At 31.2% G+C, this 26340-nt stretch overlaps 1 protein-coding gene across 1 annotated transcript in view; it reads right to left on the reverse strand.

The window, feature by feature from the left end:
* Positions 1-26340, reverse strand: part of LOC145324365 (substance-P receptor-like) — a 59629-nt gene that overhangs the window by 19364 nt on the left and 13925 nt on the right. The window contains exons 5-10 of the mRNA XM_080166969.1: positions 22826-22908; positions 16249-16283; positions 11441-11526; positions 9352-9420; positions 1204-1285; positions 115-231 (exon numbers count right to left, since the gene is read on the reverse strand). Of these exons, the coding sequence (XP_080023095.1) occupies positions 115-231; positions 1204-1285; positions 9352-9420; positions 11441-11526; positions 16249-16283; positions 22826-22908 (472 nt within the window). The remainder of the gene's footprint in view (positions 1-114; positions 232-1203; positions 1286-9351; positions 9421-11440; positions 11527-16248; positions 16284-22825; positions 22909-26340) is intronic.

The following is a 26340-nucleotide window of genomic DNA, read 5'->3' on the forward strand; positions in this document are numbered from 1 at the left end:
GGACTCTACCAGCCTTTACTTAATCTAATCTTAAATAAGCACAAAAATACGTTTTTTTTAGAGTTCACTTGAGTTAATATGCAATATGAGGGAAACCGCCGATAAAAAACTCACCTGAATATAATTATTGAGATTGATGGTTGGATCAATGCCAGCAAGGATGAAATATCCGTGGTAGGGCAGCCAACACACACAGAAAATAATCACTACAAACAGCAACATCTTTACCACCTGAAACAAAAACATTATATATTCAAGAGCAAAATCATTGATCTAAAGGGATGAGACAATGGCCGATATATTGATGTACATCCTCAATGAAGATACACAAAATTACCACTTCGGAAGATTATAATTAGTTGTTGTAACGTTTGAACTTTTAACTTAATAAACCAACCTATCAAGATTCACTAACTCCCTTAAGTTGTTAAGCCAACGAATAAGAAAACGTTATTATAAAACTTTGGGGATTAGTGAAGTAAACAGTCCGTTGTCCTCTCTCTGCGTGGGTAGTTTTCATTGTAGTGGGGCATTACCCCCCGGGGCTTCAACCTAAAGTAAAACACTAACTCACGAAAACTATTCGCCTCTTATTTCCTTTTCATTTAAAAATAGGGGCAATGGGTTCAGTCCTCGATTTATAAATTGTAGGGAAGCTTCAACTTATCCCTTTAACAAATAAGTTTTGGGGAGAAGTGGTAATAGAATTTATTTATTCAAAATTTTATTCTTAAGTTAGTCATCAAATAAATTCAATAAATATAAAAAAAGTATTCTTTTTATTATCTGCTATAAAGCAGTTCAACTAATTCCAGCTTAATCCAGCTACTTATAAAAGATTAAGATATTTAACACAACAATAACAATCTAATTTGATTGTTCTTAAAAGATTAACGGTTTTATACAAAGATTATATTTTATTATCAAATAAAACAATGTAAGTTGAAAGGTTCATAATAAACAATATAAAAATAATAAGAAAAAATAATGAAGCTATGTTATAATAATCTTTGATAAAAAATCATTTTTTTACATAAGCTTTGAGGACTTTAACTTCCCTGTTATTCCTTCACTTTTCTTTTAAAAGGCAAAGCTTTTCTATAATTAGGGTCGGTCTATCCGTCCATCAGCCCGTAACGGTTAGCTCATTAAACATACAGTCATCGTTCTACTTTGTGTTTTAGACTAGTAAAAAAAACTTACTTTTCTCTTTGACTTGATGCTTTCCATTTGAATTGTGGTGGCTTCGCCAATAGCTGCACTTCCCCACAACTGACATCCAATTCTAAAAAGAAATAATACATGACTGTAGAGGATCTAACTGTTGGGTACCCTTTATTATGGTCTGCTAGCAAATTACTTTGTAGCGACTGGGCTGTGTTAATATTTCTGACGTTATCGGTTGATATTCAAATTGAAACTCGGCAGAGGGTCTTCGGGATGGGGACATACAGTTATTTAACCCTTTCCTACTCTATTGTTTTACTCTAAGGTAAAGCTTTCCTGTAACTCTTCATGGTGGGAAGATTTTATGTAACAATAGTTTTTTTTTATCTTTCAATATATCTATTGTTTCTTTAAGGATTCGTTTTATTTTATAAAAGCAAAGTATTTTTACAAATAGTATGGGTCTGTCCGTAACGAATAGCTTAATTGCTAATTCACGCATGTTAGACTTGTCCTATTGATTTCAATTTTTAATGATGACTTAGTTAAACAGTTTGTTACAATTTAGAAGGCTTAGCAACTCTAGAAATTACCAGAAAGTCTATTTCTATGATATTTAGTCTTTTATTTACCTAGTTTCCTAAAACAATAAGGCATATAGCGAAGTGCCTACGTTAGTTTGTTCGATTGATTTATAGAGTTGCTTGTATTGGAAGCTTTTTATATTACCTACAAAATGACGTCATACTGGCCCACCATTGGTCAAATAATATGTATTTTAGCCTGGCAATGATAATTTAGTCTTTGTATTGGCCTGTAATTGTTTTTTTTTTGTATTAAATGGCGTAGTTTTTGTATAGACACTTTGTATTGGTGTTTTCATTCTTGTTTGAATATTTTAATTTTGACGCAAAAATTTATGTAAAATTTCACAATTTATAAATTTTATCCTTATTTATACATGATATAAGGAAAAAAACTGGGAAAAAAAGAAAAAAAATAGAAAAAGCCGACAATATCTATCATAATATCATGGTAAATTGGGTTATATTAGCTCAATGCTTTGCTTAATACAATCTATCTTTCATCTTCATGGAGAAATAAAATATCTTCTTATATTTATTTCTTTTCTTTTATGTTTAATTTGCTAAACTGTCCTTATTTCAATTTTAGAATTGTAAAATCAGTTTAAAACTTTAGTTTTACTGTATATCAGTCAAATCACACTTTAAACACATAAAAAACGTGAAAACACAAATGTTCAATCATCTGTATAAAAAATGATAAAGTACTTGATTATTTTATTTATCCTAGAAAAAATTGGAATATGATTAGTGAAGCTTGTTACTATTTTAAGCGCCTGTACGCCCGTCCGTAAGTACTTATAATGCTAGTAATATACATACGTCCTTGTGTGTGTTCATAGAGATTTGTGAAAACTCTAGATCTTTAATCAAAGCTTGGCTTTAGATATATTTTACTCAAGTTTAAAAGTTATGGGTAGAGCACCATACCCTTCCAAGTGAAAAATAACCTTTTTCCCCTTATATACATTTTTTGTTTAAAAATATATCATTTGCCCCTGCAGTGGTTTCCAACTAGGGACCTATCCTTATGGGTTACACCTAATCTTTATCCCGACCTAACCTAATACAAGCTAAAAAAAAACACGTTTCTTTTCAAGCATTTCTTTGTGGTCAATACGTGATATGAGGGAAACCATCAAAAATTGAGCCAAAGAATGCATGGATCTAAAGGGATAAGAAAATGGCCGATAAATCTATATACATCCCCAATGATGATACACAAAATTACCTCCCCTTTAGATTAAAATTAGTGGTTGAAACGTTTGGACACTCAACTTAATGAATCAACCCATCAAAATTCATTAAAATTCACCAAAGTTGATAAGAAAATGTTATTGTAAAACTTTGGGGACTAGTGCAATAAAAAGCCCATTGTCCCCCTTGTTTTATATGTACAACAGTATACATTAAAAGGAGATTGTCTTTGATTTATGAAAAGTTTTGATGTGTATTGTATCTAGAGACATGAAAGTCAAAGTTTTCCTTTTATTGTGTTCTTTCTGTTTGTATGCTTTCAGGGATGAATGAACAATTAAAATGAATATGTGATTTTTCTTTTCAATTGTTGTGGACAATAAAGTAATTGATACTGGAACCTGATGATCCCAACTATTGCAGAATATCATCCCTTTGATTGTACGACGCTTGTCTGGATGTCTTAACTTTGTATGGTATAAGTGCCTGTTTTTTATGGGCCAAGGCATTTCCCTATTTATGTCGCGCATCTAACATAGGAGTAGTAGGAACCATACTGAGTATACTGCGTCTTGGTTGTGCTTAAACAAAGTAACGATGTCCAAACTTTTCTACAAATTGGTTTGGCTTGCATACGGATCATAAGTTTTGAAATGTATATTTTTTGCCTATTTACTTTTTCCTTTTTTTCAAGGTGTATATGACAATATTGTCATGTCGTCGCACCAAATCAAAGTTTTATTATTCCCACAAAATAACTACATGTATCAAAATTAGCAAAACTGTTAAATAAAGTAGTAAGATTTTTTCGTATTAAAAGATCTCCAAAACAGATGATCATTTGTGGTTGTGCTTTGAAGGAACTTTTTAATATAATAGATAATGTTTTTTTCCCAAGAAACTAAAATACTAAAATGCGTAGATCCTTTAAAGAAGGAGTAAAGCCAATAGTGGTAACTAATAGATATAGCAACTGTGTTAATATTTTATTTTCAAAATTGTTGATAGTTTGTATCTACTAGGCTACATATGGACATAGTTATCCTTATTATTTAGTAGAGATTTTGTTAAAAGTTAGGTATATCCTAAAGATCAATTTACATTGTATTTGCTACTAAAATGGTATAGTTTAAAGGAACACTCTGTTGAAGAATAGTCGGGTAAAATGTGATATGAATCACAATTAGTATACAAAAGCTAGGATTTATGAAGCTTTTTGTCAAGGATCAATATTCAGAATACAAAATTTAGCACCCAGAAAGCATATGATATGATTGGTTGAGCCGTTTACGATATTCTTCTGAAAATAAACGTACATACAAATTAATACTTTAAAGTATAATAGCAGCTACACTCCTAGTATCTTAAAAAAAATAGCCTAAAACCGTGCAAAGGCTTAAATCTAAGAATAAAATATCCTAAAGCCATCCAGGGACGTAAAATGGAGAACCCAATCAGTTAAAAATCTTAGCCTTCAGAAAAAAAACATACAACAAAATAAACCTTACTACTTTATATAACAACTAGCGGCTACGCCCCCTAGAGGCCTCTAGGGGCACTTGAGGAGGTGAGAGTCGAATTTGATAACCCATTTTCTTATTTTAGATTTTAAACGAAAAAGTAAAAAAAAATTTTTTTTTTTTTTTGGGGGGGGGGTTGGGAGTGTCCCACCCCCAAGAAAATAGTTATAAACCTTCCCGGGACCTATGAAAAGTTACTTTGTTAAGGAGAACCCGAACGGTTCAGCGGTTAGCAAGATCCTTCGGTACAAACAAACACACAAACACACAAACATACAAACACACAGACACACATCCTGTTACTTTAGTATAAGGATTAAACCTTACTACTTTATATAACAACTAGCGGCTACGCCCCTAGAAGCCTCTAGGGGCACTTAAGGTTGGAGGGGAAAAAGTCAACATCATCCCATTTTAAATTTGAGTTTAAAAAGAGTAAAAAAATATTTGGGGGGGGGGGAGTGAAAACACCCTCCCCTAAAATAGTTTAAAACCTTCCCAGGACCTATAAAAAGCTTCACTGTAAAGGAGAACAATATCGGTTCAGTGGTTAGCGAGATACTTCGGGACAGACATGTCTTAGAATAGTGTAATTTTTTTAAAGTAGGTTGAAAAAAATACTAACTAGACAGACAAAAAATGCTTACTACTTTATATAATAGGAGGGGGGAAAGGGGGTGAAAACACCCTCCCCTAAAATAGTTTAAAACCTTCCCAGGACCTATAAGAAGCTTCAATGTAAAGGAGAACAATATCGGTTCAGTAGTTAGCGAGATACTTCGGGACAGACATGTCTTAGAATAGTGTAATTTTTTTAAAGTAGGTTGAAAAAAATACTAACTTTAAAACAGACAAAAAATGCTGACTACTTTATATAATAGGAGGATAAAAACAAATATTTTAAGTCTAAAAAAATATGAAGTGGCTCTTCTCAGAGGAGACTATGAGCTGTTTATTACACTAGTAGTAGTCCCCAAAGTTTTATAATAAGTTTTCTTTATCTCAACAACTTTGGGAACTTTTTAATGGTTGGAGCATTAAGTTGAGTGTTCAAATGTTGTAACCTACAGAGTGGGTAATTTTGTGTTTATTATCACTGGGAATGTACATCAATTTATCGGCCATTATCTTATCCCTTTAGATTATTTTTAAGAAATGAAGTGTCTACTTGAGGACAGAATTGTCATTTTCATCATGATTTATTAACCCTTCTTATACACAACTAGGACGTTATGTTCATAGGCGGTGCATCCTACAATAGAGAAAGAGAGAGGAAACAATCAGCTCATACCAATAACGAAATTAATTCAGAAGAAAATCACGAAACCTATACGTGTTTTTCAGCTGTCGTTGGGGGGCAACACATCGTAAAATTGACGACCTCTCCATTTGCCCCCCAAACATTATTTTAGATTTATTTTGCTTGTTGGTTATACCTTATTCCTGGGAAACAATGGCCTTTTTATTACACTAGTCCTCAAAGTTTTATAATAGCGTTTCCATATTTGTTGGCTTTACAACATTGGGGACTTTGAATGAATTTTGATTAGGTAGTTGGTTTATTAAGTTGGGCGTTTTAACGTTTCAACCACTAATGTTAATGTACAGATGGGGTGGTTATGTGTCTCATTATTGGATATGTGCGTCAATTTATCGACCATCGTCTTATCCCTTTAGATCCCTGCGTAAATTTTCATAGGTTGCTCATCACAAAGACAAACATCCACGTTACTATAAAGAATTCACACAAAAATACAAAAGATAAATGCATAAAATTATCTACAAAGGAGGGATCTGAGGTGGATTCTTAAAAAAAATTTGCCCCACTAATCACTTAGTGGGGCAAAATTGTTTTCGTGAAAAATCCACCAAAATCACATTAAAATCTACAAAAAATTAAACAAAATCATAGAAGGGTTATTAACATAAGATTCTATTTAATTTTTGTAGATTTTTTATGTGATTTTGGAGGATTTTTTACGAAAACAATTTTGCCCCACTAAGCGATTAGTGGGGCAAATTTTTTTTTAAGAATCCACCTCTGAGGGAAATCCCAGGGATCTAAAGAGACAAGAAAATGGCTGATAAATTGATGTACATCCAAAATGATGATACACAAATAAACCCCTTCAGTAGATTAAAATTGGTGATTAAAATGAACACTCAACCTAATGAACTAACCAATAAAAAATTATTGAAATTCCCAAAGTTGTTTCAGACAACGAATAGAAAAACCGCCATTATAAAACTTTAGGAACCAGTGCAGTAATAAATAGCCTATTGACCCATCTCTCTCTCTTTAGCTAAATAATCCACTGTAAGACTAAATAGTTATAGAGTAGTTGCAAAATTTAAATCCTTAATTCTAAAGTTTAACATAATGGTAACAGTAGAAATCTTGGCTGTACCCAGTTGTTACTTAATGCTGTGAAAAATCTATAAACCAGCTGAAATAACAAACAGACAAAAACCCGCAAGTGTCACTTACAAATAATAAAAGTATAAATAAAACAAAACAAAATAGTATTTGAATGATTGTCCCTTAATATTTCTAAAGTTGCAGGAATTACATATCTTTATACCAATACTTGTTTTTTACTAACTGTGTATTGTGGTATAAAGTAGAAAATAGTTATTTCTCGCATCGTATTATACGCAGCTTTCTGCGAATATAAAAAAGTACAATTATAATATTAATACCAGTCGTTTTAGCCCCCAAGATGCCGAAGGCACGGGATAAAAAACTGATTTTATTGTTATAATTGGTACAATACTAGATATATTACGATACTAGACATAATTTTTCAGTATGGCTGAGAACCAGTTCTAATCCACCGGATATTAATCGATTTCAAGGCGATATGGGAAAAGATTTTCCAGTATAACAACGAAACCAATTAATATCCACAGGATTAGAACAGGTTCTCAGACATATTTTACTATCCGCGGAAAACTGTCTATTATACGATGCGAAATATAACTACTATTAGATTAATTTGTTATCTATTGTTCTAGTCCTGTAACCCTGCTGTACCTTTCCTAAACTGAAGCTCGAGGATGCTTTTAACAAAACACTCGACACTTCTCAATTAGAACATTAAGTTCTATCTTTAGAGGTAAGCGGGGACAAGAATGAAAAACTACAAAAAAAAGTTTTACCAATATATTGTTTTAAAAATATAGTTCCTAGGCTAGGTAAAGTCTCTATACAGGGTTAATCCATCTGCACTGTAGTGGCTAGAAACATTTTTGAAACCTAAATTATGTTGAGGTGATGGATTTTTTATCATATTTATTGAAACCTTGCTTTTTTAAAGTCAGTGTTACTTATCTTAGTAAAGTATTTTTCTTCTTTGGAATTATTGTTCTTCTTTAGCTGAAATTTGTTATTTCAAGTTGCATTTTCTCTGTAATCTAGCATTTACTATATAACTGACTTAATTTGCTCATCCATCTTTTATTTTTATTGTAACAGTTTCCAGTATGGCTTTCAAACCGATTAATATCTTTTGGATTAGAACTGGATCTAAGTAATACTGAAAAATCTTGTCTTGTATTGTATAATAACTAATATTCTACGAATACTAAGGTTTAATGTCCGCGGAAAGCTGTCTAAAATACCATCCATTATATACCTATTATGGAGATTTATTTTACACAAGAAATGTGATTTTGAACAAAAATGATATTTGTATGGTTATATAAAGCTGGAAACATAATTTATTCTAAAATTATATAAATTTCCCATCTTGGGAGGAAAATGTAATTTTGTTCTGTATTGAGATGTTTGACATTTTCTGTTGAAGGAGTTGTCAAATAACAGGAATCTAAAGGGATAAGACAATAGTCGATAAATTGGTATACATCCCCAATGATAATAAACATAATTACCCCTTATGTAGATTACAATTAGTGGTTGAAACCAACTAAATGAACCAACTAACCAAAAATCCCCAAGGTTGTTTAGTCAACGAATAATCTTTATTATAAGACTTTGGGGACTAGTGTAATAAATATCCCAATGTCCCCTCCCTCCCTGGTCAAATATACTTACTTTTTTTTTCATTGAGTGTATAGTGTAGTACATGTTCAGAATATAATTCAAAATTTTATAATATAAAACAAGAACAATAATGTCACATTGTAGCTGAGATTCTCATGAGAAAAAAAAACAGAAAACAAGCTAGTTGTAAACAATTGATTATTTCATTTTTAAAAGTAAACATTATAGTGGTATTTTTTTGTACCTTAATTATTAAAGTAAAAGAATAGATGGAACACGGATTGAATAAATTGGTGAGACCCTGTGTCGATTTTCAATTAGGTTTATAACATCAGCAAATAGCCTTGTAAATATTAACACAGTCAAGTCGCTACAAAAAAGCAAGAAGCAATTTGATAGCAGACGAAAAAGGTTTCCACCACTGGAACCATGCAGTTGTTTGGGTTATAAATCTAGTCTTATACAATTATTCCTTTTTTATTAACCTGTCAATTTTATTATTTATTGTTTTAAAATGCGTGTTTCTATAAATATGGCAAAATATGTATGAATTGTATAAAAGATGCATTTATCGACTTATCAAAGTATTGAATACTAGTTTAATATTTTTGTTCAATATATACCATATAACAAAATACGCTGTAATGCAATTGAAATAATAAAAAAACATATTTGTTTAAAAAGCATATATTTTTATAAATAAATTTGTTAGCCTGTCAAAATATCCAGGTAATATTAAATCCATTATCTCAATACTTAAATTTAGAAATAAAATCAATCCTGTAAAACTTTCCTAAAATCTTAACTAACTTAAAAAATCCTTACTTCTTTATATGAAAAGATAGCACCTGTAAAAATAATGTAATAAAAATCAACTTACCTTGTGTAAGTGTACAGCATCGCCAATACAGGTAGGAAGTATGTCATTACCATGAACGTCACATTGTACCTAAAAAAATGAAGTAAAACCCATGTAAACATAATTTTTTACTGTAATGCAAGCTATTAACAGGAGACCTATTAAAATACTGCATTATTCTTACTGTTTTAAAAGTCTCCAATAAAAAGACTACTGATAAATAAGAAATTCCTTAACCCTTACAGATCGGGCCCCAATTCCCACCTTAATAGATCGGGGGGGGGGGGGGGGGCTCAAAGAGCCTCCCCCTCTATCTCGGCTTCTGGTACAGATAAAGACGTAAATTTTTTTTCTGGTGGTTCATGTGTATTTTTAGAGAAAATTACTTTTTCTAGTCATAGCAGTCAGACCGCTCCTTAGCCGCTTTTTAGCGGCCAGCCGCTAAATTTTAAAACAGCTGTAGAGCGGCCAATTTTCCAGCTAGGATGACCAAATTTTAGGACGAACTTTTATTTTTCATAATAAAAAAATTACTTTTTCTGATCATCGCCGAAAAACGGCAAATAACGGAAACCGCCATTTTCGGCGGTTACGGCGGTAAAACGGCGATTGGCGGCGCAAATTAATATTTTTATCTGTTTATTATTGCTCAAGGATTTACCAAAAAAAATTATAGGTCTCTAGCTGTAATAGAAGCCACGATATTCATGATACATGTCTGTAGTAAAAGCCGGACAAAAATCGGTCATAAAGTCGGTCAGGGAGCGGTCAAACGGTCATAACACCACTTTTCTCAGATGGTCATTGATATCTAAGTATTCACCAAAAAAAATTTAGGTTTCTACCTTATACACAAAAGTCATAATGTAGAAATTAAGATTTATTTAGAATTTTTTCTAATTTTTTTTGCTACCCAACCGACTTTGACCGGACACCACGACCGACACAGACCAGATATCCTAATAAAATCAACTCTTGCCGACGTATAATTACTAAACTTAAAAAGTCATGAAGTTACAGCTCTCCATCTTACATACAAAAAAAATGAGTTAAAAAAAAATAGAGGGGGGGGGGGGGCTCTGGAAATTTGTGTAGAATTATTTTATTTTAGAATATCTACCTAATAACTAATGAAATTTAATAAACATATCAAACACTTTTATAAAGTCAAACTACGCTACCTAAAAGCAGGGACAATGTTCTGTGATTTTGCAAGAAATACTTTATAGGAGTACTAGCGGCTTCGCCCCTAGCCTCTAGGGGCTTTTTTCTGAAGGTTTAGGGGAGAATTTAAAAAATTTTGTTTACATTTTTTTAGATATTTTTTGTATTTTATAACAGTTTATAACTATTTATATCATTTTATAACTCTTTATAACTTTTTATATTTATTTATATTATTTAAAACCTTTGAATTTTTCTTTTTTTTAATGTTTTTTTAACATTTCTTTGCCATTAGCCTATTTGGTGCTTCGCCCCTACAGGAGAAGGAAGTTTTCACAATCTTTTTGAATTTGATAAAACAAAGTTTAAAAGAAGAAAAGAAATTTAAAAAGATGAAAAATAATTGAAAATATAAAGAAAATATAAAAAAGTATAAAGAAATAGGTATAAAAATTTTTAAAAATACATAAAAAGATATAAAAATATATAAAAACATAAAAAACATTAAAATTAGAAAAAAATATAAACATTTTTTTTTTGGGGGGGGAAATTTTTATTTTTGGGGGGTTGGTGTTGTCCCACCCCCCCAAGAAAATAGCTTAAAACCACCACAGGACCAAAAGGTATATACCCTGAAGAGTAGAATCTAATCGGTTCAGTGGTTACCGAGATCTTAGACAGACGGACAGACATCATTCTACTTTGTATTATAGATCAATAAAAAAATTGATGCTTTTCCTGAAATGGCAGGCGATCAATAATACCAACCACATCTCTATTATTTTTGAAAAAAAAATATAAAATTAGGGTGGGGGGTAGTTTAGGTATTGAACAAACATAATTTTAACCCCCTTGCCTTATTTGATTCTTTAAAGAATGGGAGTTGGATTATCAGTGCTTTTTGTAATAGAACTAGAATATGTCATCTTAATAAAAATAAGATCACCTGTATTCCAATTTACTTTCGAATCCAACTGCGTCTGGCCACTTGGAAATACACGAATATCTTCCTTGGTTGTCCGATACAAGGGTCTAAAATAGAAGATCTTTATAGTGCCTATAAGGGATACAATAAAAGACGATAAATTGATGTAAATTTCTGAGAAAAAATTAAACTAATGGCTGAAAAGTTTGAACACTAACGTATCACGATTCAATAAAAGTCCCAAACGAACAAAATATTATGTGGATCAACTGAAGTTCACCGTAAAATATTCCTGGTAACGAATATTTGCAAAAATCTATTATTTTTAAAGGCTGCTAGCTGCCAAACGGCTGAACGTACAGATCATACCCGCACACCAGTTTAAGCGGCATAAGAAGGCCTACAAAGGCTTCACTGCTTAAAATAGGTATTTTTCGCGCATTTCTCTGCACTGCGAGATAATTATGCATTATTGATTTATGGTTATTCCAGATTATTTGTAGGCCTTCTCATGCCGTGTAAAACAGTGAGCGGACATGCTCTGTACGTTCAGTCGTTTGGCAGCTAGAAGCTTTTAAAATTGATAGATTTTTGGAAATTTTCTTTACAAGCAATATTTTACCGTGATCTGAAGTTGATCCGATTATGTTTATAAAACTATGGGTACTAGTACAATATATATTCCATATCTCAACCCTTTTTGCATTAAATTCATTTACCAATCCTATATCTCTGAAGTAAAATATGAAGATATATCCGGTGTCAGTATCATATTGTCTAAACTCACAATATTTTCAAACTTTTAATAAAATGTCTGCAATTGAAGCTTAAATCATCCATTTTTTTTATCAGTGGGGAGGGAGATGAGATATACAAAGAAAAATTATCTATTTTGTATTTGCTATAATATTTCATTATCGTTTAGAAATACACTTTTTCAGTACGGCTTCGAAACTAATAAATATCCGCTGGATTAGAACTGGTTTTAAGCTATTTTATTTTTATTTGGCGTTAGAAAAGCACCCTGTAGATTTGTTTCATTTGTATATGAAAAAAGTTTCTAAAGTTGCGTAATCCTAACTTTTTTTTCAATTTAAAATATTGAATTGTAAAGTTTTACAATTTAAAATCAATAAGGTTGCATAAAAAAAAAAAAAATATTTAAGTAATACATTAAAATATTTTTTACAAAAAAAGTCTTAAATAATAGATGTTTTTAAGCATAATGCATAATATATTTTTGTGTTTTTTTAGATTTTTTATCAATATAAACCTGTAGTCATAATATAATACCTGCAATTGAATAGACACTTGTGAAGGAAAACTGTACATTTTTTGACATTAATAATATATTACTAAAACAACAGCATTTCTATAATAATATAGCTATGGCCAGCCCAGAAAGAGGACAATGGGAAGTTTATTACACTAGTCACCAAAGTTTTATAATGATTTTTTCTTATTCGTTGGCTTAACAACTTTGGGGAGTAAATTTTGATTGGTTGGTTTAATAAGTTGAGTGTCCAAACGTTTCAACTACTACTTATAATCTAAGGAAGGGATAATTTCGTGAATTGACATTTGGGATTTATTGGTATTATCCTTTTAGATCCCTGGCTATTATATCAGTAAAAACCCGTAGTGATAATATAATGTCTGCCATAGACACTTGGGAAGGAAAACTGTATATTTTTTTTTTTACATTAATAACAGATTTCTAGAATAACCGCATTTAGATAATAGTATAGCCATTAGGGTTGGGCCGGATATCCGGCCGGATACCGAATATTGAAAATATCCGGCAGGATATCCAGCAATATAATATTTTATATTGTACTACAAAAATCCCTACTTTTTATATTTTAAATGCCTATATTTTTCTTATTTTTGAAGCTAGATGACAGAAAATGTTTCTTTATATGAAAATTTTATGTTAAAAATATCAAAATATGATTTTAGCTGCGGCAGCAGTACTTGGCAGCTGCCAGCCGCCGAAGCTGGTAGTCGGAAGCTACTTAAAATATCCAATTATCCGGTAATTTGTCGGATATCCGGTATCCGGCCAAACCCTAAATTATCCATGACCCATTTAATTTAGTGCAGTCATTAATATAGTATAGGTATAACCCAGACAAGTACCTGGTTCCAATGTTGGGAACCTTTTTAGTCTGCTATAAATTACTTTCTGTCTGCTCTTATGTAGCGACTTTATTGTGTTAATTTTTCCTACGCTATTGGCTCATATTCAAAGACCCAATCGAAAGTCGGCAAAAGGTTTACGGGGTGGGTAAGTACATATTTTTAACCCCTTCCCCCTCTATTATTTTACTATAGTGCAATAAATTCGACAAAGACCACAACATGAAGACTCAACATGAAAAATGTCCATATTCTTTTTTTAAAAATGTATTTGTTCTAGTTAATTTTCTATTATTTTTATACAAAATATTTAATGAAAAGTTTAATTTATTGAAAAATGTAGGAAAATGTGAGGAAAAAAAGAGCGTTAGAAAAGAGACACATATTCCAAGATTTAAATAAATAAAATAAAAAAGCAAAAATAAATTACACTTCCAGAAGCTGTGTCATTTAAACTTATACTCCACCTGCCATTTAATGCTATAAGAAATTTATTATAGTTTAAAGTTATTTTCTATCCTAAATAATTTCATAGCTTACTATTGCTATTTTCCATACTTTTTGGGGGGCCTTTTTAATGCTCGCTTTACTATTTTGTGAAGAAAAAAAGTTTATTTTCAAACCAAGCATGAGTCAAATCGATTAAAATAATAGATTATCTATCTCTGTTGAAAGTTGCATCTTCAAAGAATGTATTAACAATACATTGTACATTGTACAGTTTAGTATCAATTATTTGTATAAAAGTTAGATGTTGTCATACTCATTTTTACTCATACATCAAAAAAATGCAATAAGACTAGAGACCCTTTTTAATTATTTCATGATTTTATGAAGTTGGTTAGTTTTAAAAATGTAGTTAAATAAGAAAAAACAACTATATTTTCTTTTAAAACAGATTAAAAGACATTATACAAAACTGTAATTAATTTTATGTTTTTTTTCTAATAATTGGAAAATTGTCTGCAATACGATGATATTTACATTATTCAGTATGGCTGAAATCTGTTTTAATCCAGCGGATATTAATCGGTTTTGAAGCCATACTGAAAAAATTTACTTTAATAGTGCAGTTAATATTTAAGTAAAATATCTGTATATTTATTTAAAGTTACGCTTATGCAACGCCAATCATTGATGCATAGCAGAGCTAAAACTTTCTTTTGTCGCAATAAATTACTGAAAACTTTTTGGTATACAATAATATGAGTTAAAAAGCTATAATTTAGACTGTTGTATAAATAAACTTTAAAAGATAAGAGAAAAAATATTTCATTAACCCTTAACGGTCGGGGGGGGGGGGAAGACGTTGAACGCCCCCCCCATCCGGTTTTTTCTATCTCATTTTCTGTGTGTGAAAGATAAAGAGCCCAAACTGCGTGACTTTTTAAGTTTGGGTATGACACATAACCAAGAGTTGGAATTTTTTGAATATCTCCATCCTGGCGGGCACAGGATGCCAGCAAACCTGGCAGGGTCATCCAGGTAAAGAGAAAAAATATTTTTTTGACTTAAAAAAGCATTTGATCTTACCAAAATACTAAAATATCCTCTAGTAGTACATCCTTATATTAAATACAGGTGTTCAAGTCAATTTCAGGTTCCAGGTATGATCCTGCAGGTCCTGATCCTCCAGGTCTCCAGAAATCTTTAATTGGCTCCTGTGGCCACAATTTTTGACTTAGAGACTTCAAATTTTAAACTTAAGCTTTTCTTACATGTCTACATAACGTATTAAAATTTCATAAAGATCCGCCGCCGTTTTCCCGCCGACTGCGGCGGCTGGCAGCTGCCAAGTACAGCTGCGGCCGCTGAAATTTTTATTTTGATATTTGAAATATAAAATTTACTTAAAGATTAACATTTTCTGCAAAAAAATTTTTATTCTAGCTTCAAAAATAAAAAAATTACAGCCGTTTGAAATTTTTAAGTAAAAAGGGACCTAAAAACAAATGTTGTTAAATAAAAGGGTGAAGGAAGCGAAAATTGATCTTGACTTACTTAAGGTCGGAAATTCATCATAAACACAGGGGACTTACACAAAAAAATTTAGCCCTCTAGCTCTAATAGGAACTGAGATAACATGGGGGGGGGCGTTGAACGCCCCCCCCCCCCCCCCCCCCCGACTGATTAAGGTGCGGCAAGGGGCCCGACTGTAAGGGGTTAAATAATAAAATGCGAAGCTTTTAAAAAGGTTTTGGGGTGTTGGTCGGTTGCAGAGAGAGGGGGACAATGGGCTGTTTGCTATTCTAGTCCCCAAATTCGTTGGCTTAACAACTTTGGGGACAGTGAATTTTAATGGCTCATAAGGTTGAGTGTTCAAATGTTACAACCACTAATTTAAATCTACAGAAGGGGTAATTTTGTGTATTACCACTGGGGATGTACTATCAATTTAATGGCCATTGTCTTATCCCTTAGGATCCGTGGTCGGTTGATGTTCCAAACAACAGAGGCTAAAATTTGTAATGATCAATTAGATATATCATTTGAAATTATGCCAAAAACGTGAATATAAAGATTGCAGTTTAAATAAAAGAATATGATAAATTCACTGAGTGAAAAAGTCTTTGATACTTCCCAGCTATTTATTGAAATATATTTCGGTGGACATTGCACCCTCTTCAGTCTTGAGTTTAGTTGGATGTTAAAAGAAGGTATAGAAAAGGATATGGTAAAAAATATATCACCTGGTAGAAAAGTGGTGGAATTGAGATGCAGATTCCTAAAATAAAACAACATAATCATCAATTGTACAATAAAAATAATATTATTTTATTCTTAAAATATAATTTATTCAAAAATTCCAACATAATTGAACTATGCATTTTTTTATAAAAGAAGTATTCATAAATCTTTTTGTCACATATGGTTTTCAATTCCATTTTCCCCTTTTCCTTTTTAGAACCCATTAGCGGCTGCGCCCTTAGCATAAGTGCTTTGTATTCAAAGGAGTAGAGAAATTGGAGTAAAAGAGCATAAAACCATCTTAAGACCTATGTAAAGCCTTTTTAAAATGGAGAATCCTATCGGTTTAGTAGTTTTCGAGAACTTTAGCTTCATCCAAAAAAAATCTTAATATTTTATATTATAGGATAATACATATACTAAATATGTAGTATTATGTAAATAAAAATTCTGCAAGAACATGTTTAACAAAATTCTTTTAAATAATAATTTGAATTCATTTATCACAGGAACCCATTAGTGGTATGAAAAATTATAAAACTTGCCAAATCTCAAAACTTGATATTTTAAAGGTTAACGGAAAGTTAATTTTAATTTAAAATAAAAAGTTATTTTACTATTAGAGTAAAACACTAGAGGGTGAAAGGGTTAAATAACTGTATCTCCCAATCGCATCAACCTTGTGCTACCTTTCTATTGGGTCATTGAAAATCATCCAATAGTGTTGCCTATATTAACACAGCCAAGTAGCAGAAAATAATTTAAAAGCAGACGAAATGGTCTTTGAAAAGAAAGGGAGATAGTTGTCTGTATATTTAAATCTATACTATAGATCTGTTATTTTGCTTAGATTATCAAGTTTTTTTTTCACCTATGCCTAACCCTGCAGGGCGACTAAATACCCAATATAACCTATTTAATTATGTCCTATGATAACATTACAACGTAGGTTTATGTTATGAATTAATTTCATTTAACTACCGTTCAGCAACGATTATTTTTATGCTTATTAAGTATTCCTTTCTCCAAATTTGGTACAACAGTTTTCCAAAAATGATTGAATATTGTATAAGCTTTTAAACTTTTCATTTTTATCCCAAATATATTATTTAATTATTCTCTCTATTAATAGAAATAGCTAGATCTTTGGGGACCTTTATAGAAGGTACCCAAGGTACTATCATCCCATATATTGCAGACAACAAACCCTTTGATTGTATGACATTTGTCTGGAAGTCCTAACGTGTATGGTAGTGAATTATGCCTTTTTGGGTCAGAGCATTTTCCCTACCCCTAATAGTAATTTTTGCATATCTGAAATTTCAAAGAGATCAGACAATGCAATGGCAGATAGATTTATGTACATCCTCAAGGACAATATACAAAATTGCCCCTTCTGTAGATTAAAAATGTAAACGTTTAGACACTCAAAATATTTAACACAGCAATCAGAATTGAATAAATAAGAAAACGTTATTATCATAGAGAAAAAAATAAAAGAGAGGAATCGAAGCAACTAGAAGTCGAAAATAGGCAGTGGGCCTAGAGGCCTACTCAGCGCTGTTGCCGCGCTAAAACTTATTGCTATTCCACTACTTTTCAAATGGGAGGATTAAAAATTATTTTTAAAAAATATTGTTTTACTATTTCCATATTTAGGGCAAGAATATTAGATATTTTTGTTTTAATGTTTTAATTAAAAATTACATAGAATTTTATTTTTATTTTAAAAATTTTTTTCATGAAAGATGAATCCTTCTATTTCTAAAATGGGGGAAATTTTATTCATAATGAACATTCAGCTGATTCTGACCGCCCACGGCTGTTTGCTAAATATCGCTTTTCTTTTTATTCACATTATTATTTATGATTGACTTACAAAAAGCCCTGGGCGGTTTTTGATTTTCGTCTGTTTCTAAATTTAGGGATGGGGAAGTAGTATTTTACCATGAAAAAGGGGTGAGTATTCATCCTCTTATCCTTTTTCCTTATGGTTATTATAAAACTTTGGGGACTAGTGCAACAAACAGCCCATTTTTCCCTCTCTCTCTGAAAAAATCTACAACAACTTCTCAAAAATCAGCAGATTAATACATTTTCGAATCTTTTTCTGCCATATAAAATTGGTTTTATTTATTATATGTCCTTATCCATAGACTAGAATTAAATTTGACAGGGAAGGGGAAACTAAATTGAAAACTGGTATATAAAAATAAAATAGATGGTTCAATAGAATTCAAGATTAACAATTTCCTGTAAAATATATACACACGTACACAACAGACTAGTATACCAGGGAGGAAGGGGACATTGGGCTGTTTATTACACTGGTCCCCAAAGTCTTTCTTCGTAAGTTTAACAACCTTTGGGAATTTTATTAAATTTTGATTGGTTGATTGGTTGGTTCATTTAATTGAGTGTCTAAACGTTTCAAACAGTAATTGCAATCTACAAAAGGGGTAATCATTAGGGAGGTAAATCAATTTATCGGCCATTGTCTTATCCCTTTAGATCCCAGCTAGTATACAGTCAATAAACATCCAAATTTGATGGAAGAAGCAGGAATAAAACTAGAATACTAATGTTTAGCCATAAACTAACACAATCTTTTAGACCTCAATTTATGAAGGTGGTGTGAGGACCTGACACAAAATTCTTATGTTTATTGACTGTATGTATGCTGGGATCTAGAGGAATAAGACAATGGCCGATAAATTGATGTACATTCCCAATAAACCTGCATGATAATACCTGTTACATGAAATTAGCTTGTTTATAACTAGGATAACTTTAGTATTTTAGCCTCATTTAATGCTTTTTAAGTCACTAGCAGTTGTGCCCCTAGCCTCTAGGGGCTATATATGGGGTAATAAGGGGGGGGGAAAGGAAAATAGAATTCTTAAAATAAGGCTAAAATAATATGAAAAACTACTATGACATGTTTCTAGATTCCAAAATACTTTTCTTGATTATTACTTATTCCTCTATTGAAACTACATGTTATTCGCTTCCTTACTTCTGTGTGTGTGACTTCATATCTTTCTATTTTGAGTACTATTCATTCTATTAAATTCAAACTTTCTAAGAAATTTTAGTACAGGAAAAAGTTTAAATAGGTCATGGTTATATACAGGATGTCTGTATGATTGTTTGTTTGTACTGAAGGATCTCGCTAACCGCCTGAACTGCTATTGGAATCCTTTACAGGATAGCTGGGGAAGGTTTATAAGTATTTTAAACTAAAATTAAAAGAAAATTCAACTCTTCTTTTAAAATCTAAAATAACAAAAAATGGTTAGCCAATCCCCCTTCTCGATCTCAAGTACCTCTAGAGTCCTCTTGGGACAAAGCCGCTAGTTAAATATAAATCCTAGCTTAATGAACCCGACTATTTTAAATTTCCAACCGCCTCGTGATAATAGAAAATTTAAAAGTCCATCAGTAAGATTGGAAAATTTTATTTCTAAATTTTTATACTGTATAGAAAAAGGAAAGAAGAATAAAATTTATTTTAGACAAAAAGAATATTGTTATGTCTATAAAGGGCGTGCAATGTGATTTACCAGGGGTGAGTGTAAAAAAGAGTGGATAGATAGTGGCATTCTTAATTTTAATTTAAAGGGGGATGATGACACATCTTTCCGCACAATACTGGCTCTATATATATGTATAAAAAAAATATGACTTGAAGAGTGACTTTACAATTACAAGAATTGTTTTGTGGTATTTTTAATATTGATATTCGTCTGTATATTATAATAAAACAAGTAAAGTAGTACACCAATAGCGCTGAGATGTAAAGCTAACACCAATCTATATAAACCTACATGTAAAATACAATTTTAAGTCAATATTAGTTGTAAAATTATTTATACGGGTGTAAAACTTTTGTAAATAAATCACTAATTATGACATTTTGTTGTCTATCTTAAAAAATCGTACTTAATCTATCTTTTATGACTTTGATTACTCATTTGCAAAGATGAGGACGGACAGCCTAAAAATATAAAGTAGCAGCACCAATATTAATATAAGTCTGTGTATTAAAGATAAATCCTCTATAGTCATATTCAATAATATAAAAAAGTATTATGTATGCATACATATGTAAAAAAAACTTTGGATCATGGAAAGAAAACGAAGTAGCGGGTTTCGTCGTATTTTCAAAGTAGCCTTTCTCTTATTTCTAGCCTCTGTGGGAGGGCTCTAAACCTGCGGAGCAATCATTAAAATTTACCTAAAATAACCTATCAAAAGCTACTGTGACGAAACCAGCTACTTTGTTTTCTTTCCATGATCAAAAATTTGCATCTTTAAGCAAAAGGTTTAACAAAAAAGACAATCCTGATGTTGAAGTTTCAAAATTGGAATAGTTCAAATTAATACATTGGTATTTATGATTAGGTTTAAATACTTTTAGAGAGGAAAATTTCTTTTTTTTGTTAGTTTTATTTCATTGTGGATAAAAAAAACAATTATTATTTTTTCTTCAAGTCTTAAGGACGTATGTGTTCTTGTAATATATGATTGCATACTTTTAGAAAGTTTTCTAATATATCTTTTATTATTTTTGTATTCAAGAAAAATATTACAATCAAGATAATACATATATTTCTTAGGGTATACATAACTGAAAACATGTTTCTTCATATTTCATTTAATGTATAAAAGTAGACATGCTTGTGTTTTCGAAGTCGATCTAGGAAAAATTTGAACCAATTAACTTTAGTGTTTCAGGAAAGCCCTTTATAGTGCCTTTTAAAAAAGAGATAAATTCATATAAAAACTTTGTGCCGAAGTATAACAAATGACGTCATATTGTCATGTTAGAAAAGTTCTTTATTCTAATAAGACGTCATTTGGGATACTTCGGCCAAAAGTTTATAAATTTATCCCCTTTTTATTGGCACTTTAAAGAGCTTTTTCCATGTAAAAGAATTTATATAATTTTATCTTATTATTAAAAACTACTCTTTTTTGAGAGGAAACCCTGAAAATCTAGAGGCACAGACACATTAGTGTGCACATATGTTTTGGTTACAATATAATTAACCAAGCTAAATTAGTTCATTTTCTTATACAAGGAAAAAAATATAAAGAAAATAAATAGAGCTATAATTAGGTAGATTCTAAAAGTTTAGAAAATGAATAGAGATAAGGATTGAAGACGAACACAGAAAATGAAAAACTTTTTCAGTATAACTTTGAAACCTATTGATATCCACTGGATTTTTCTATCGTATTACAGACAAGTTGCCATTAATTACAAAGATTACAAACTATATTTACTTTTACGAAATCTGTCGCAAAAACAAAAACTAAGGGAAATTGCGATTCATTTACAGGTGCAATCATGTGACATAATAATTACTGTCGAGCGGCTGAAAGCGCGTCTGACAAACTTAGGAGAGAAAGAAAATCTATAAAAATAGTGAGAAAAAAAATGTGAAAGTTTAGCACAAAGGAAAGGCAATGGTTTGGAAAATTGTTTTGGTCGGTAAGGAGACACAGATAAACCAAAACAAGAATATAAACGTCCATAGGATAAATGTATAGGTAATAGTCTAGATAACTACTGAGATCCAATGTTGGGCACATTTTTGATCTGCTATGAAATTGCTTTCTGCTCTTTTGTAGCGATTTGGCTGTATTAATATTTCCAACGCTATTGGCTTATATTCCATAACCCAATTGAAGTTTGCACAGAGTGGGTATGGAACATACAGTTATTTAACCCCTCCCCCCTCTATTGTTTTATTTAAATTTATATATTTAATGTAAAAGCTATATTAACTGAACCTGATTAATGTACCCTCAAAAACGTTTTTAAAAGTTTCAACCGAAAAGAAAATTTTTATCTTTAACTAAGAGCTTTTTTTCTTTGGAGCTCTCATAACTAATAATATTCCTAACATAATCTTATCATTGAAAACAACTTATTTATGGTTCATTTTGTTAGCATGGGTGAAAAGACACGACTTAAGCTAAATAATTCCATTTATAATTGTTTAACTTTTATAGTTTGTATAACTAATCCTTGTAGAAACGTTGATGCGTTTTTAAAATTACACTTTTTGTTTCATTATTGAAGTATAATATATTTAACTGCAAAAAAAGATTTGGTAAATTAAAACAGTTCTTTACTTTGTAACTAAGTACATTAGTTTTAAATGAGAAAAAGGATAGTAGAATAAATTGTTAAACATTGGAAATTTTTATTTCGGTATGTCTCCGAAATCAATTTATTATGGATTAGAACTGTTTTTTTAGACATACTTACATAACATGTATCGCATTGAATAGTAAAAAAATTTACAAAGAAGGAAAATTATATTCTGTTTTGTGCCCCTATTTATAACATTCTACGTAGAAAACACGATACGATAATATAATGGTGCCCTATTTAGGGCTAAAACTATTTTAAGAAATTAATTAAATCATTCATACTTAAAATGTATAAATTCAATACCTTTCCTCTCCTATTCCATACAAAAGGACACCCTTGGTTTGTAAGATCTTAGAGGACAGACATCCACAGTCTACACATAAAATCAGCAAAACTCTTTTAATTTTACTAACCTAGAATCCAAATAGAAGTAGCAATGACAATTGTCTTGAATCTGGAAAGTCTCGGCCGTAGCGGGTGAATTATGGCATTGTACCTAAATAAAACATTAATAATAATTTTGAAGATTTTCTAAATTTGTTTTGGAAGATTTTGGGATCATGGAAAAAAAACGAAGTAGTGGTTTTTATCTTATTTTTACAGTAGCTTTTCTCCTATGTCTAGCCACTGCAGGGGGCTCTAACCCTGCGGGGCAATAATTTACATTTACCTAACCTAAAATAAGGTCTCAAAATCTAGAGTGAGAATACGACGAAACCCGCTACTTCGTTTTCTTTCCATGATCCGATTTTTTTTTGCAAAAACTAGGTATAAATAAAATTTTACTACACATTAACCTTTATCATTAATTATTAAACGTTTATTTTAGATCTTTTAAATTTATTTACGTCTTCTAGAAAAGTTTTTTTAAAGAATACTTTTATATAAAACATACTCTTACAAAAAAAGCTAATTTAAATTTCATAAAAATCAGAAATTAAACTCCGAAGAAAGCATATTTTGTAAGAATATAATTAAATTTGCTATGTGCTATGTAAAATACAAAAAGGGTAAGGCCAAAGAGTATTAAATTCATCTACGTGAAATTCTTTACGCAAGAATTATAAGTAATCAAAGGCTCAAAACTTCAGGGGATTAATAATTTAACGTCCATTGTTCAATCCCAGCAGCTCTGATAAAATAGCATAATGTTTTATCCAACGCAAAACTGTTCTTTATAATTTAACAAAGATGATAACATCCATAAGAGGGAAGCTCTAGAATGAGACGGTAGAACAGCTGAACAATAACATGATTGCTGAAATACAGGATGATATCTAAGAAGATGATTATCTTTATTGCACTGACGTACCAACCCAAATTATAGAAAAGCTTCCCATTTAACAAGGATATCAATGAGAACTTATAAATCAGTCTGGAAAGTCAAGATCTTTTTAGACTTACAAATTTTTTTTTAAATTAAAGAAAAGCACCAAAAGGCATGTGATCAAATTATTAACTTATTAAAAGTTTGATTCCTTTTACAAACAAAATATTTTGTTAATAAACACAGGTAAAACTGACTAACACACCCAAGATTTATGAGAAGCTTTGCTACACATGCAAAATGAGAAATGTAAAAATTTAATTTGCCCATTTATTGTGACAGTTTGACTGCCTAGCATACCACTCAGAACCATAACCCAAAGAAATATTGCCCACTGTCCAAATTTGTGGAAATCTAATTTGTTGAAGTAGCAAAGACATTCTATATAAGTAAGTGTGTCTGTCTGTCTGTTCGCACTGTTTTTTTTGCAATTCCTTTTTCTGAATGTATTACATACAACTCCAGACCATAACCCAAAGAAATATAGCCCACTGTCCAATAATGTGGAAATCTAATTTGTTGTAGTAGCAAAGCCATTCTATATAAGTAAGTATGTATGTCTGTCTGTTCACACTGTTTTTTTTCATTTCTTTTTTTAAATGTCTTACCAATGAAATATGGCCCACTGTCCAATAATGTGGAAATATTATTTGTTGTAGTTTATATGTTATCGTTTAAAAAGCCATGACATGGTTAAACGTTTTGTACTTGTTGTTTTAAATTGTGTACAATCTGACTTTTGAGATTTGTAAATTTATATATATATATATATATGGATTTCATAATTCTAGTATTATTTCTTAAATAATATGATAAGTGAAATTAAATTTTAGAAGAATAATACTAAAAAATATATGTAATCAAGTGCTTTGTTGATATCAAACTGACACTAATTGAAAAGCTTTTTAATAACAAAACAATTGATGATCGAATAACAGCGATGAATTATCCTTATTACTATATTAAACACTAGCGGCTACGCCCCTATAGGCCTCTACGGGCACTTGAGGAGAGGAGAGTCGAACTTTTTAACCCAATTTATTATTATAGTTTTTAAAAGAAATTTTTTATTATAAATTTAGAGGGGGGGTTTATTTCTTTTTTTGGGGGGGGTTTGGGGTGCCCTCACCCCCATTTTTAATTTTAGTTTAAAAAAATTTAAAAATTTTTTGGAGGGGGGGATTTTTTCTAGGGGCAATTTCTCTTGGGGGGGGGGGGTTGGTGGTACCCTACCGCAAAATAGTTATAAACCTTCCCGGGACCTATGAGAAGCAACCCTGTTAAGGAGAACCCGATCAGTTCAGCGGTTAGCGAGATCCTTTGGTACAAACACACAGACAAACAGACAGACATCCTGTTACTTTAGTATAAGGATACTAGCAGCTGGGCCCTTGCCCTTTGGATTGATAGTGGTAGGGAAAAGAAAGGAAACATAGCCTAAAACCATCCTAAGATTTAAACCTAAAAAATAAATAGCCTTGACAAAATCTTAAGCTACATACAAAAAACAAAAAAGAATAAATAAAAGATTTTTTTATAATATTATATTAGTATATAATATGGTAGACACTAAATATATCAGATTTCAGAATATGGTGGCATAAATAAATACCAAGCAAACATTTACTAGTGGCATAACTTCTCTATAATATAACATTATATTAGTATATTATATGGTAGACACCACATATCAGATTTCAGAATATGGTGGCATAAATAAATACCAAGCAAACATTTACTACTAGCATAACTTCTCTATACTTCATCTGTCCATCAACGAATAAGTAAATTGCAATGAAATTGAAGTTAATGTTTTTAGAAGCTTTGATATACTAGAGGCGACGCCCCCAGAGGCCTTTTTTGGCCCTCGATTTAAGGGGAGGAGGGTGAAATTGTTTCTACGCTTTAAATTTTAGTGATTTAAAGAAAAAATACTAATACTAGGACAGCAGGGTAATGTCTCTTGGAAGTGTACAGTTACATTTACTCAAAAATTTTCCTGGATCTATGAAAAGCCTCACTTCTAAGGAAAACCACATCGGTTCAGCGGTTAACCAGAGATTAAAAGGTTTATATAAAAAAGAAATACAAATGGCCTAAGTTTTAATGATCCATGTTAAAACACTGTTTCTATCACTTTACGTGTCAACCCTTCATAGCTTTTTTGCTATAAAGCGCCTTAAAAATATTATATCATTGGACTTTTGAAATATATTTGAGCTAGCATCTAAATGTTTTTATCCTTGTGGAAAATGCCGCGTGTGATATTTCCCACCCTGCTTTGAATGTAATATGAATAGTTGGGAATTAAGCATGTCACAGACAGCCAGGGATCTAAAGGGATAAGACAATGGACGATAAATTGATTTACATCCTCAATGTTAATACACACTATTAACCCTGCTGTAGATTGCAATTAATGATTGGATCGTTTAAGACAACAAATCAAAATTTATTAAAAGTCCCCAAAGTTGTTAAGCCAACGAATAATAAATCATTCTTATAAAACTTTTGGGACTAGTGTAATAAACAGCCCAATGTCCCCTCTCTCTCTGATCAGATCAAGGACACTTTTTCTTCTAAGATAAACCGAGCCATCTT

The sequence above is a fragment of the Acartia tonsa genome, chromosome 7, assembly GCF_053477335.1.
Source record: "Acartia tonsa isolate MP-2025a chromosome 7, ASM5347733v1, whole genome shotgun sequence".
In the NCBI taxonomy this organism is placed as follows: domain Eukaryota; kingdom Metazoa; phylum Arthropoda; class Copepoda; order Calanoida; family Acartiidae; genus Acartia; species Acartia tonsa.